The sequence below is a fragment of the Mauremys reevesii genome, linkage group 1, assembly GCF_016161935.1.
Source record: "Mauremys reevesii isolate NIE-2019 linkage group 1, ASM1616193v1, whole genome shotgun sequence".
In the NCBI taxonomy this organism is placed as follows: domain Eukaryota; kingdom Metazoa; phylum Chordata; order Testudines; family Geoemydidae; genus Mauremys; species Mauremys reevesii.
The window spans coordinates 211330072-211344551 of record NC_052623.1 but is presented as its reverse complement, the minus strand read 5'-3'; the positions used below and the strand labels follow the sequence as shown (position 1 = coordinate 211344551).

At 45.6% G+C, this 14480-nt stretch overlaps 1 protein-coding gene across 2 annotated transcripts in view; it reads left to right on the top strand.

The window, feature by feature from the left end:
• The window catches only part of SPICE1 (spindle and centriole associated protein 1), a 31924-nt gene extending 19279 nt beyond the window's left edge, over positions 1 to 12645 (top strand). For both annotated transcript variants that reach the window (XM_039520043.1, XM_039520044.1), the window contains exons 11-17: positions 13 to 148; positions 2814 to 3038; positions 4694 to 5160; positions 6326 to 6497; positions 7575 to 7677; positions 8482 to 8569; positions 10596 to 12645. In XM_039520043.1, coding sequence (XP_039375977.1) covers positions 13 to 148; positions 2814 to 3038; positions 4694 to 5160; positions 6326 to 6497; positions 7575 to 7677; positions 8482 to 8569; positions 10596 to 10649 — 1245 coding nt within the window. In that variant the 3' untranslated portion in view covers positions 10650 to 12645. The remainder of the gene's footprint in view (positions 1 to 12; positions 149 to 2813; positions 3039 to 4693; positions 5161 to 6325; positions 6498 to 7574; positions 7678 to 8481; positions 8570 to 10595) is intronic.
• Positions 12646 to 14480: the final 1835 nt, after the last annotated feature.

The window sequence follows — 14480 nt, the reverse complement described above, 5'->3', positions numbered from 1 at the left end:
CCCCTCCTTTAGAAAAGACTTCAGCAATATATGGTGATAACAGATGAACAGCTGATTTCACTCACTCAGGCATTTAAAAGCCTCCCTATAACAGATCCTAACAGAGGGCAAAGTCCAACAGATTTTGGAGTTACAGTCAACAGTCAAGGTGAGTGTCATTTCAGCGCATTAGTAACTTCAGAATCCTAGGTGACATTTTGAAAAAACACCCTCAGTTCCAAGCAACATCTGAGACAGTATGGGATAATTGCCAAGAAATCACTGACACAAACTAGAACTTGATCCAGCAGACACCCGTGTAATCTCATTGAATTCAGTGGGACAATGCCAGATAGTAACTATTATGCTTGGCAGTAAATTGTCCTACACAGACAAACATCTAGTCCTAGGCTGATTGATGGATCCCCCTTTGCACAGAAAGAACGAATGGGTTAAATCTTTGTGCTTTCTAGCCACCTCCCAAATAAACCTGGGAACTATTGTCTGCTTCTGTGCCACAGTAAACAGCTCTTATCTCAAACGCTCTGCCCTGAGACGGGGCTGCTAACCTTTGGGATTTTACAGACATATTGTCTGTCTTTCTATCTCTCTAATCCTTCTTTCTATCTATACAGTTCTGGTTAATCTCCCCTCCTTCCCCTCACTGGCAGCTCCAAGCCTGGCTCTGGACTGTGAGGATCAGTCATGTATCCAGCTATGGACCTGTGCTGTAGATGTGGTTATACCACAAACATTTCTGTTACAATGAATGACCCTTTCCTTACTCTTTCTATGAGGATTCAGCTCAGGAAGAGCCCACGTAGCTGCTCCTGCTGTGACTCCAGAGGTTTCAGAGCAAAGCTCCCCTTCTTTGAACACAAGTAACCCCTCCAAATGCTCTGTCCTCCTTGGGATGTCTTCCAAAAATACTCTTCCAAAAGAGTCAAAGCTTCAAAGCATGTTTCTTTCTGTGCCTCCTGACAAAGGAGAGTGTTTGTTCCCTTCAGACTCCTCTCTGGATGGTTCAGACACTGGAGCCAGGTATTTCTGATGCAGTAGTAGATGAGGCTAACTCCATTAGTTACTTCAACAGGTATTTGATAATCAAGGAAGCCAACTGTGTCATATGAGTCCGATGGAGGAGCCGGTGCTGAGGAGGCAAATGGCACATGGGTAGAACCCTGCAAATGTGCAGATATCCACTTTATAGCCATGGACCATGTTTGCGGATCACAGATCGGATGCAGACACACATTTTGTATCCATGCAGGGCTCCACACATGGGACAGAAGCTCTGGAAGGATACTTGTAAATGGGGAAAATATAAAGGAGGATTTTCTCATTCCTTGTTAAGGTCACTGAGGAACAGTGATTCTGAGCGGTAGACTCCCCTTAATCTGACACTAGTTCGTAGCAGATGTTGCTAACTATGCAATGCCTCTAACAGACCAGTTCCCTTTTGGCTCTTTACAGTTAAGAGAGCTGTTATGCAGCCATTCAGTTCTGTGATCAGCCATGTCCTGCTTTATCCCTCCTACAGTTTTCCCTCTCAGGCATTGATGCCCTGAAGAAAGCTGTTAAGGGGAAAGCCAGATACAAGATCACACAAATGGGGGCTAAAGGGGGGTGGGTGTGTGTGTGTGTGTGCTCCAACTAAGTATGATCTCAGAACCAGCTATAATACTGGAGTCATGTTTTTCATTTTGTGCTTCCCTGGCATGTCCAAAACAGATGGCAACATGCACACAAACCATCATAGGCAAGCAGTTAGATGAGAATGGCAGCCATGGTTTAGATGGCTATGTGCATACTACTTACAGAGAGTGGATTTAAAAGGAGGATATACAGCACAGAATGACTGGAAATAGAGTGGTAACAGCTACATTTCTGTCAACCAGCCCGCCTTACAATGAAGAGCCAAATACATATTCGTGTGCATTCTGATTGACTGACAGTCTCTCATGGGTGCTCTACAGTCTGATGTCCTGATTGCTGAAGTTTGTTCATTTCCATCTTGAAGATGGAAAGCCATTTCAGAAATACAGAAATAAGTTTTGTATCCTTTCCAAGTGTGCTTATTGTATAGCTCTTCATCAAAGGTAAAATACTGTTAAGTAAATTTCCCCTCCCCCCATATTTTTTAGTCATCTGAATGCAGGACCTGTCTTGATCAGAAAAATAAATTCCTTTAAATGCGTGCAGGCCCCCCCAGAGAGGGCAGGGGGGGGGCCCCCGGGCTCCACAGGGCCCCCAGAGAGAACAGGCGGGCTCTCCGCCCCTCTCCTGGAGCCTCCTCCGCAGCGCATCAAGCGCGGTCTCGCGCCCCCCCCCCCGCCCCGCTCGAGAGCCGTCATCAGGGGGGGGGCTGGGAGCTGGGCTTGAGCTCTCTCCTCCTCCTCCTGCCGGGCGTTCCCCCCCCCCCCCCCCCCCCCCGCGGCTCTGAGCGGGGAGGCCCAGGCGCTGGCCCGCCACACGCTGGCTGCGGCTGGCGGCGCTGGAGGGGAGGAGGAGGCGGGAGGAGGGGGGGGGGAGGGGGGGGCGGGGGCGCGCTGGGCCGCGCCCGGCAGCCGGCGGGCGTCGGCGGGCGAGGCCCCTTCCCGTTTCCGTTCCGGCTGCTGCCGCCGCCCCCGGCCGGCCCCGCCCCGCCCGCCCGCGCGGCGCCGTGCGGCGCGCTGGGCGCGGGCGGGAGGGGGCGTGGTGGCGAGGGCCGAGGCGGGCGCCGCCACTTGGCAGCTTCGGGGGCGCCGGGGCGGAACCCCCGCCCGGCTCTGTCCTCATGTACTAAAATATTTTGTTTCTAATGCCCCCAATTCTTGCCTTGTCTGTCTTTTCAGAGAAACCTGCTTTATACTCCACTGTGCCCAGGACCGATATTTTCAGAAGGGAAAACACACTTGTATTCTCACAGGAGGAGCTGCCTGTGAAACTTCCCCAGTGGTCAAGTCCCCCAGACACTGTAGTGGCGGGCAGCAGTTTGCCAGCTCATATGTTCCAGCCTGCTGTATTGTTATCTCCGCCTAGACAGAAAAGTATCCAGGAATTCTCCCCTCTTCAGAATGGTGAGATGGTAGCCTCCCTCTTTGGACAGAATGAGATCCATATCCTTCACATATAGTGTGCTCCCTCTTTCAGAGAATCATAGAGAATATCAGGGTTGGAAGGGACCTCAGGAGATCATCTAGTCCAACCCCCTGCTCAAAGCAGGACTAATCCCCAGACAGATTTTTACCCCAGTTCCCTAAATGGCCCCTTCAAGAATTGACCTCACAACCCTGGGTTTAGCAGGCCAATGCTCAAACCACTGAGCTATCCCTCCCCCCAAATATTTTATTCTTTTGTTGAATGAACTTCCACCAGGATTTGGCCTTGCCCACTTGTTTTTTGGAGGCAGCCCTTCTATGCAAGTTCACAGTTTGGGCAACTCGATGCCTGGCACCGTAGGAACCTACCTGGCATCAGAACCCAGATCTCTTGCTTCTGCAGCTGGAGCCTGTGTTTCTGCCCTCTCCTGTTTGCTTGTCTTTCTGTTGACGACCGACTCTCAATTTCCACAGCCCTTGCTGATGAGTAAGCTTTCAGTTACAAAGCATGGCGGAAAGAAAATTATCATTAATCCTCAAAAATAATTTTTAAATGTAACCTATGTACAAGGCTTCAGTAAGTTTTTAACCATATGGGAAGTCTGAAAAGTTTGCACTGTGTTGTTGTTGTTGTTAGGGGTGATAAATGGTCTGTCATTAGATGTTAAATTTCTTAAAGAACCTGTTTTTAAAAATGTTAACTCCTAAACTATAGATTTACTTCCAAATTCTGAGGAAAAGTCACTCTGTACTCAAATGCTGTAATTTGGAGAAAGACAAACCATGCTGGCTTAGCAGCAGGTAACTGACATGCGCTATTTTTCAGCATTGTGCACCTTTCCTCTGATATTGATTCTGGGCAGTAACAAAGCAGAGAATAACTAGAGATCAATCTTTATAAAATGGAGGACTTGCTCAGCCATAAAATAAATATTTATTTCAAAGTTCCCAACTGATATTGCAAACTGAAAAGTTCAGCTCCTCTCTTCCTGGCTCCTCAGCCCATTCCCCTCTGCTAGCTTTAAATCCAAGTACAGTAGAACCTCAGAGTTATGAATATCTCGGGAATGGAGGTTGTTCATCATTCTGAACAAAATATGATGGTGGTTCTTTCAAAAGTTTACAACTGAACATTGACTTAATACAGCTTTGAAATTTTACTATGCAGAAGAGAAATGCTTCTTTTTAACCATCTTAATTTAAATGAAACAAGCACAGAAAGTTTCCTTACCTTATCAAATCTTTTTTAAATTTTCCCTTTATTTTTTTTTAGTAGCTTACATTTAACACAGTACTGTACTGTATTTGGGGTTTTTGGGGTTTTTTTGTTAGGGTAGGGAGTCTCTGCTGCTGCCTGATTGCGTACTTCTGGTTCTACCAGTCAGTTCATAATTCTGGTGTTGTGTAACTCTGCGGTTCTACTGCAATGGTTAAAATACTTGCAGTGACCTCTTTTGGGGAACATCATGAGCCAATGGTGTACCCTGAGTAGAAAACTACCCATGTCCCCATCCTCAGTTGAGTGTTACTGTTCAAGCCCTTCTCTCTGACTTAGCTCCATTAGGTTAGTGCTGCACAGTCACTCCCCATGTTGAAGACAGCTTGTTTACTGTTCCTTTACTCTTGGTCTATAGCACTGAAGAAGACAGTTCAAACATATCCTGCATCCCACATCTCTCCATCTATGGAAACCACTGTGAGAGAGCCAAACTGGCAAAAGAGCTCATCTTCCTCTGTGGGAACTCAGAACGCTAATGAAGAGAATCGACTCCTCACCCAGAGGTGGCGAATTCCTCCTTCACACAAAGACTTGGAGAGTTCTTTACTGTCAGATGAGCAGCAAGGAAGAAGCACCTTGTCCCCAGTGGACAGATGGGCCATGGTTGGCTCTGAGGACGAGCAGAAGCCCAGTGCACCTGAGGAGCACAGTCAAAGCAATGATCTGTTAGGACAGATAGCTGAGCTAACACTACAGAACTCTGTTATCAAAGCTCAGCTGAGCAAATTCAGAGATCGTTCTCAAGAGGCAGGGGATGGCCTGCATCAGCCAGTTACAAAGCAAAATATGAACACTAGTTCAGGATCGGCCATGCAGGGACAGGTAAGAATGTAAGAGAAAGTAAAGATTGGGTTGCCCTTCATCCCCCATCTCCATTTCCCCACAAAGTATGGATTTGATTATTTATTTTTGGTATCAGGTTTGGGTCGGTCTGTCTCATTCCCAACTTTTGCCAGTCACTGTAAGGGAGCGAGTAGAAGAACTTTTTTTTTTTCTTAACCTCATCCTGTCTTGACTCCCTCATCTTCCAATTTCCCTTTCACTGGGGATTGCAAATTCAGTTCCTCATGTGAGGCCATGATAACAATGTAAGCAGCCTTTTTGAAGGTGGAAGTCAATGCTGTCTGGATGCTGGCGAGTGAAGGATGCATGGCAGATTTAAAAAGGCTTACTCTCTTGTCCCATGTAAGCAAGACTGGCTTATCCTTCATGTCTTTGGGAAAGAGAGGCCTTTGTCTACACTAGGAAAATTGGGACCTGGAATTAACCAGCAGTGCAGCTCCATCAGTAGTGGTGTAGACAGGCCACTGCTTTGAGTAGGAATAGACAACACACACACCTGAAGCCTGCCTCCACTAGAGCCTTGATTCGTACTACCATCAGTGGAGCTGCGTAGTTGGTGAACTAGGGGTCCTAATTTTCCTAGTGTAGCTGTAGCCTAAGGGCTTAATTCTCCATTGTCTTACACAGTGTCTAGTTGTTTACAGCTGTGCAAAGTGGGCATAGAATGGGTCACATTACGCTCAGTTTGCACAGGGGTGTGCGTGTAAAATATATATAATTTTGCAAGAAACAAAGCAGTAGAAAATAGGCCCTGAGAAAGTAAGCCTGGTTTAATGAAACAGGAGATTTGTTTTACCATCTTGGAACACTTTCTCCCCTGCACATCTAAAACATGCTTCTTTAGTGAAACATTTGCTTGACTTTGGTTGGTTGATTGGAGTGATATAGAGAAGAAAGCTTTTATGCTGTCTGCTGTGGGCAGTTTAACTTCATGACAAGATGCATTTAATCTGTCAAGCAACAAGATGCTAGAGCAAAAGGCACATAAAATCAAAGGTTTACCTGAAAGATGCTCTAACTTTTTAAAGTTACTGAAACCAAATTCAGCCTGAAGGGTCAGTTTATATGAAAACACTTAATCTACTGCATGCCCTCTAAGACTGCAACTTCCACATTTATTTTGTTTGTAATGATTTGTGTTTAGACTTTGCCAGAAGTACCAAAGAGCTTGGAGGAACGAATAGCAGAGCTGAACCGCCAAAGTGCAGAAGCCCGTGGTAAACTGCTGCAGCTGATAGACCAGCAAAAATTGGCCACTGTCAACCCTATCTCTCCCCCAGTATCGCCTGTTTTACCTCCCCACATAAATTGGACTGGTATGTAGTCCCTCGTCCCCCACCCCCCTTTTTTATTTTTTTGCTACACAGTAAGGTATTTACCTGTGTACCAACTATCTTCAGTTAACTAAATCAGCAATTCCCAAACAGTGTGGGCAATAGTGCACTTGCTGACAATCCACTGAAAGCTGTCTGGTCATGTGTTCTAGGCTCTCCTTGTTTATAGCTGCTAAATTTCATTAAGACAGGTCAAAATACATCAGCTAAGGTTTTCCTAAAGTTACTTTTCTATGTAATTAATTGCTGCAGTTGTGTCACTGCCTGCTATATTCACTCTTCATCATGCTAATGTCCATAGAGCCATTACAATGAGTTTGTTAGCCTGCTTACAGTTTGGGCGCAGAACTAGACTTGTCAGTCATGGGCAGCAAGGGAATGCCTGCCTTTCCCTCGTTCTGTTTCCAGAGTGGCAAGCAGCTTAATGAGGCCTCCCTTCTGCAGAGCTTTTCTGAGGAAAAGTCCAATATTTTTATTTCAGATTTCTGACTTAAAAATCCCACTCAGTAATTTGGCCATCTTATTCTTAGTCAAGTCCCAGGGCTGTCTGCCTTTTGAGGAGTCTTTTTTCCCTCAGGTCTAGTTCCTTGCTGAGGACCTGCAGGATCCTCTGAGAAGATTAAACTGTATGGCACACTAGAGAATAGTCAGTGCAGAATTTATTCTTCCCTACTAGTCCAAGGTCCATGGATTAGCTACCATGCTATTTTTTTTAACTGTCCAGCAGAATTAGGACTATTTAATCCTTTTCTTGAAGTAGCTGAGTGAAATAGCAAGCGAACTAAGGAAGGGAGAAAGGCTATTAGGTAATAAAACACTGAAAAAGCATAAAGGCTAGAACTCAAAGCGTGTGTGTAGGGGGTGTACAGTGCCTAGCACAATGTGATCCTGATCCCTGATTAGACTCTTGTCAGTGCCATTGCAATATAAATACAAATAGTAACTTAAGAAAATGGAGAAGTAAAAACAAAACAGCCAGAAATGAGATACTAAATAATAAATGCATGGAGGGGTTACTGCACCTTCACCAGAATTGAGCAATCCTCCTTTACTCTCTAGAAAATGAAAAGAGGACAATTGAGGTGTCTGTTCCAGTGGCAGAAACTATAGACAGCTCCAAAGGAGATACTCCTTCTCCTGCCAGTGGGACCAGTGTAAGAAGGTAAAAACCAACTAATTAGAGTGTCTGTCTGAGTGGGTGACTGACAAATGGTGAGACACTTTTTCCTACTGTGTTAAATTACCATATTCTCCCAGATATGATTGGCATTCTATGGTTTCATCACAGTCTAATCTGTAGAGATGGGAAATGGATTGTAACAGGGTTGCAAGTGTCTTCTGTTGAATTCACCCTGTTAGCAAGCATTGGAACCCCCTTGGGAGATTGACTGATCCCTGCTGACCCTTTGTGGCAGGCGTAGTTTAACTTTTACCTATTACAGCAACAGAAGGGGTTCTTCTGTCACTGTAGGAAATCCACCTCTACAAGAGGTGGTAGCTAGGTTGATGGAAGAATTCTTCCATTGACCTTGCAGTGCCTACACCAGGGCTTAGTTTGACTTACTACATTGCATAGGGCATGACATTTTTCACAGCCTAGCTCTGTAGTGTAGGAATTACAGGAATTAATATGGCAAGCAAGGCAATGTGGTGTAGAGTGAGCAGTGAAGTCACTTCCTGTTGGATTTACTACTTACATGTTGAGTTGATGGACAGCAGCTCTTGTGACAATGAAATTGGGTAATACTTTAAAAACAAAAAACCTGGAATTTAGTTGTTTGGAGTAGAGATGAAGATTTTTCCCCCCTCATTATAACAAAGCAGGATGTTTCCATTTCAGTAACTTTTCAATACTTGCAGTTGGCATAACAGCACTGCTTGTGACAAAGATTTAAGTGGTTTGTTGGAGGCTGCTGGTCTTTTACTAGTATTCACTTCCTCCTTCTCTTTTCCACCTCACCTGCAGATCTACGGGTGCTTCTAGCAAGACTTGTTCTCCATTAAGTACCACTTCGGGAAGTATGAAATTAACACCTGTCAATCAGAGAACAAAGGTAAGACTTAAATAAGGCTGCATGTTAGCATCCTCTTCAGCTATGGGCTTTCACTGCTGTGCTCTACATATGTAATGAGGATTCTAGACACATACTGTGGGCCAGATTCTGCTCTGTTTATACCTGTATAAGTCCAGAGTAAATCAACTGAAGTAAAAAGTTACTCTGATTAATAACAGAAATCAGAATCTGGGCAGCATGCAGGGGACTCCCTGATAGTATGTTAATGTAACTAGTCACGTGCCTCTAGAGACTTGGATTAAAGCACTACAAGGTACAAATGAAGTACAGTAGAACCTCAGTTACGAACTGACCAGTCAACCACACAGCTCATTTGGAACCAGAAGTGCGCAATCAGGCAGCAGCCGAAACAAAGAAAAGCAAATACAGTATAGCACTGTTAAACGTAAACTACTTAAAAAAAAAAAAGCAGCATTTTTCTTCTGCTGTATTAAGTCAATGTTCAGTTGTAAACTTTTGAAAGAACTATAACTTGTTCAGAGTTACAAACATCCTCCATTCCTGACATGTTCGTAACTCTGAGGTTCTACTGTAATATTAGGACTGTATTCTCCGAGTGGGCATTTGTGCACATTATCCAACCACCATAGAATATGGTACCTCTGACAGTCTGACTAGAAACAACCAGTGACTGAAAAAGCAAACAGGGTTTCAAGTAAAGATTGAGATACATTTGGGAAAGCCATAGGTGGGATTTGGGAGGCTGGCAAACTTGCACAGAATCTACTTGGCCTGTCCATGGCAATAGTCTGTGATGTCAGTCACTTTCACTTTTACGAATGTTAAATCTTTTTCTGAACGCAAAGAAAAATGGTCAGAATCTAGATTTCCAGTATCCTGCTGAGGGTGAGATTTCCTTCAAAGTTTCCTTGTTTAACAGGAGGAGAAGGAACACTCTGTAGAGTAACACTATCTGCTGAACCATTGTCTGATCAGCATTTGTATTCTTGGGAGGCGTCATAGTCAGTGATGAGCTGCCAAAATCTTAACAACTGGTTCCCTCCTCACCCCACAAGGGGGTCATGGCCCATCGCCTCCCCCTCCCACCGCCCCATCCAACCCCCCCCCCTTCCTGACTGCTCCCCTGGGATCCTTACCCCCACTTAACCACCCGGTTCCCCACCCTCTGACTGCCCCGACTCCCTATCCACCCCCCCAAACTCCCCTGCCCTCTATCCAAACCCCCCTGCTCCCTGCCCCCTTACCGCGCTGCCTGGAGATGGCTGGCAGCGATACAACCACACCGCTCGGCTGGAGCCAGGCCATGCTGCTGCCGTGCAGTGCCTGGAGCACCGGATCAGGCAGAGCTCGCAGCCCCGAATCAGCTGTTCGTGTGGGATGCCTGGGAGGGCTGAGAAGCAAGTGGCGGCTTCGCGCTTAGGCCCAGGGAGGCGGAGGGGAGGTGAGCTAGGGCGGGGAGCAGTTCCCCTGCGTGTGGGCTCCCCCCCCCCCCAAGTTACCTGCTGCGGCACGGGTGGCCCCCCCACCCCAGCTCACCTCTGCTCCATTTCCGTCTCCCTGAGCGTGAAGCCTCCACTTGCTTCTCCGCCCTCCCAGGCTTCCTGCACAAACAGCTGATTTGCGGGAAGTGGGAGAGAGGGGGAGAAGCGATGCGGAGCGGAGGTGGGCTGGAGCTGGGGGGGCGGGGCAGGGTCAGTGCCTAAAGTGCTACTTTTGGATAATGTGCTCAGGGGGAGGGGCCACTCCCCCTGCTTCCCCCCAGCTACACTCCTGGGTCACTTCAACGTACCGGTTGTTAAATTTAGAAGCCCATGCAGGACAACCGGTTCTAAAAGGGCTTCTAAATTTAACAACCGGTTCCCATGAACCGGCTCTACCTCACCACTGGTCATAGTGCTGATAGCAGAAAGAGAAGTTATAGTAGTCCTCACATAGTGGGAAGCTAGGGGATCTACAGGAGCTGGTAATAACTGGTAAACTCGTGGGAGTGAAAGGACTGTAAAAATCTCACTTCAGTTCCTCTCCCCGCCACTTCTGTCCACAGGTGGAGAGGCAAAGAGAAGAAGGCTGGTTTGCACTATCAATGAATATCATGTAACTGAAGCTGAATCGCATAGACTTTATATTTTTAATATATATTTTTTTTGTGAACCACCTGTAGATTTCTGCAGTCCCTCTCCGCAAAACGTGAATTTTAACTCTCAAAGTGCCTACTTGTCAGTGCCACTAGTATATACAGAGATCCATCAGCTTATTATGTTTATGCTCTGCTTCAGACTAATGCAATTGAAATTACAGCCTTGAGAGTGGGACACAGAAGGTGGGAATAGAATGTGACATTCCAGTCCCTATTGGATGAAGAGGAGCTAAATTGAGGCTGATTTTAGTCCATTTCTATACCTCAGCAATGCAGTGACCCATATTAGATATGCTGAAGAAAGGGGCTTTTGGAGAAGACACCCAACTGTTTTTTTGTTTGTTTTTTTTTCATGCACCATCTCAGATACATGTCAGCACAAGATAAGGAAATAAATAGGACAATCTAGTTGAAAAGAGCTGTGCGCGTGTGTGTGTAATGGAACAGTTTTTGGAATACCAGTGGTGAATCAATTTGTGGAGTCACTGTAAAGGACTTACCTCAGAAATCAACCAGTTCCTTATGTGTTGTGACTGGTTTGTGGAAGCCGCCATCTTGTACAAAGAGAATCCTCGTGTCTGAAAGTCATGACAGATGGGTTAGTGGTGTCCACAACACCACAGAGGCAGCTACTGTTCTGACTTCTGACATCTAAACTATTACCCAGCCTCACATCACAACTCCCAGTCTCACTGCTTCTGTGCCACAATGAGCAGCTCTTCTGTGCAGCCCTGTTCTGAGCTCTGGGGCTGAGCAGGATTTTCCTTTATGCGGGGGGAAATGTTTAAAGGAGAGAATACCTTCCTTTTTCCAGATTCTGCTATCACCCTCACCATTCTATATGGTCTTTTGATTGATTAAATGACCAAAGGCTGCCACTGTCTTACAATATAGGGCCTGATCAGATTACGTACATTCTGTTTTCACTAAGTTAATATAAATCGATCTTTTCTAGTTTAGTTTCTCTCCTTTACCTGCCCTCTTATCCACATTGTGGTAGTTAGGTGCTCCCTCCTCAATGTGAGAAATTTCTTAATATTTTAGGGCATCCAGGTGGGCAACTGGATTGCTCCATAGTTCATCTGCTTGTCACCCTCTGACTTTTCCATTTCTAGTACCTTATTTTCCATCTCGTAGGTGGGCCAGGCAATTAAGTGCTGCTTAGTCAGGACAAAGTCCTAAAATCTGGCGCTTTGTGTTATAAGCTAGCATGTGACATGTTTGAAAATATACAAAGACAACTATTCATTATAGAACTATATTATAAAACAGGTATAAGCTCTTCATCTCAGCAAGTTCCATAGATCTGTTCCAATTTCTTAAAATGGAAAGAATTAGAGTATTTTATGAGAAGAACCTCTGCTCTTAATTCTGCTCATCCTTCCTCTGTTCTAGGTGGACCGATTGCTACTCCCATCAGGTATGACGTGAAAATAGAGGATTTGCTATATATGGGGAATAGACTTTAAAAATACTATAAATCTCCCCTCCTAATAGGGAATCCTCTGTTCTGGCATTTCCCTCCCTATACATGCTTTGGATGTTTCTAGGATTTAAAAGCTATGGACATTTCTCGACTAGGTCTGCAGTGTGTTTTACAGAGGGATCAGTTCAAAAAAATCTGAGAGCATTAGCTGCCTCTGGTCTTGGAGCATGGCTAACCTGTTAGTTATGACTACCAGACTTGAAAATTCTTTGTTTTAGGAAGACATTTATGGTACATTTTAAAATGTTTAATTGAGGTTGTAACTCTTACCTACAGGCCCTTGGTCTCTGATACAGTGGTGAACTACATGGAGTACTGTACCCAAGTGCTACCACAGCTATGTTAAATTGTTTTGGGTCCTGTGAGTACATATAATCCAGGGGCTGTGATCTTGTACAGGTTTATTTGATAGTTTAATGTATCAATCTTTAATTTTAATGATAAACTGTAAATAAAATCCAATAATCAAGAGGATGTGCATAGCTCTTTATTTTGTTATGTTACTATAGCATGCTTGGATAGCAACCTCTATGGTTAAGAACGAATAATAGTTTGTGTGATAAGCCCCAGTTTTCAGACTTTTTACTTTTCTTAAAGTTTTATCTTTTTGGGGCTGAAGTTTTCCATGCTTAGGCAGGCTTTTTTGTGTGAAGAGACCGAGTGCAAAGTGCAAGCAAAATCCTTTAGCTGTTTGAGTCTTAAGTGAATGGAGAAATTTGTTCCCTTTTTTTTCTTTTTTTTCCCCCCTGTGTAATTATTTTTGCAGGGGTGGGGAATTCCATAGAAACAATAGAATCTCTAAACATGGGATTTGGTATGTGTTGATCAAACATCCATTGTAATGTACAGGAGACCTTTACTGTTGACTAAGTCAATAGGGCTGCATCAGGCCCTTAGGCCTTGCACTTTGTTAAACTTCATTAAAGATAGGTGTTAAATGACCAAGTTAAGACTGTTGGAAAATCCATCCAGGCTGATGCACAGTGGAGATCAGTTGTGGATGGGCTGCATATCCGTGCACATCCATGATAGCTCTATTATTGCTGAATTGTTCCAAATCAGTTCAAACGTTGCAAATGTTCCAGCCTGTCTATTAGGGTGGGGTGAATGATCCTCTTGCTAATCTGTTGGCCTAGTTTCTTACCTACCAGGTCATCTAACCCTGCTCACAGTAGGTCTAAAAAAGCTCTTGGATCTTAAAGTCCAAACAGCAAGATTTCTGCGGCAAAACCTTGTCCCCACTTAAGTCAGTGGCAAAACCTCCAGTGGCCTCAGGAGGGCCACATGTGCTCTCAAAAGTCAGATCAGACTAAATGTCCCTGTGTTTGTCTCAGAGTTGGTAATATCCCTTGCAACTGCCTGGGGATGTCTCTCTTTCTGTCTGACACCATAATGCTGCCTGAGATACTGAACACCCCATATTTGGTCAGAAAACTGTCTGCAACTGGGATTTAGGAGAATTGTTTGCTTAACTGCTAGAACCCCTCATAACAGTGTAAGGCAGAAGGCAGTCACTGTGCAGAGTTCAGTGTCCTCACATGCCAATGGATGGGGGAATTTTGCACCACTGCACGTGCACAGAATTCATGACCCCTGCAGATTTCTTTGTTTCCCTACAGAAAAATCCCTTTCTGATAGGGAAGCCACAAGAGCAGTAATGCACCACTTCCCTAGTTGTGCAGGTGCATCGTTTCAGGAACCCAGAGCAGCCAGCAGAGAGGCAAATCACTGCAGAGCACCCCAGCCAGTGCCTCCTACCCTGAGCAGGAATCAGCTGCTAGTCCCGGCTGGGCTGGAGGCAGAAGGGGATGGGACTTCCTATGCAAGGAGTAGCTGGGGCTGTCAAACAATTCTCCACCCCCATAAACCTTCCTCAGCTGCAGGAAGTTCAGCATCCTCCCTGCTTCCTGTCCCCATAGCTCCTCAGCTGCAGGGGAGGGGTCACTGTATGGGGAGCTGCTCCCTCATTTGCCCAACCCCTGTGCATCTGGACCTCCCATACCAAGCCTCACCCCATACACCCAGAACCCCCCTAGCCCTCCATACCCAAAACCTACCTCACTGAACCTCAATGCCTGCATCTGGAGCCCCCAGACCGCCTGCCTCCAGCTCCCCACCCCTTCACCCAGACTACCCCTCACTGAGCTCCCTGCATTCAAACCCTCACCCTGATGAGCTGAGCCCCCACAACCACACTCCCATACCACTGACCCCCAGTTAGCTGCATGCAGACCCCCACCCCACCAAGCCCCTCTCCCCCAGTAGCCAGACTTCCCTGCTGAGACCCCACACCCCTCTGCTGAGCC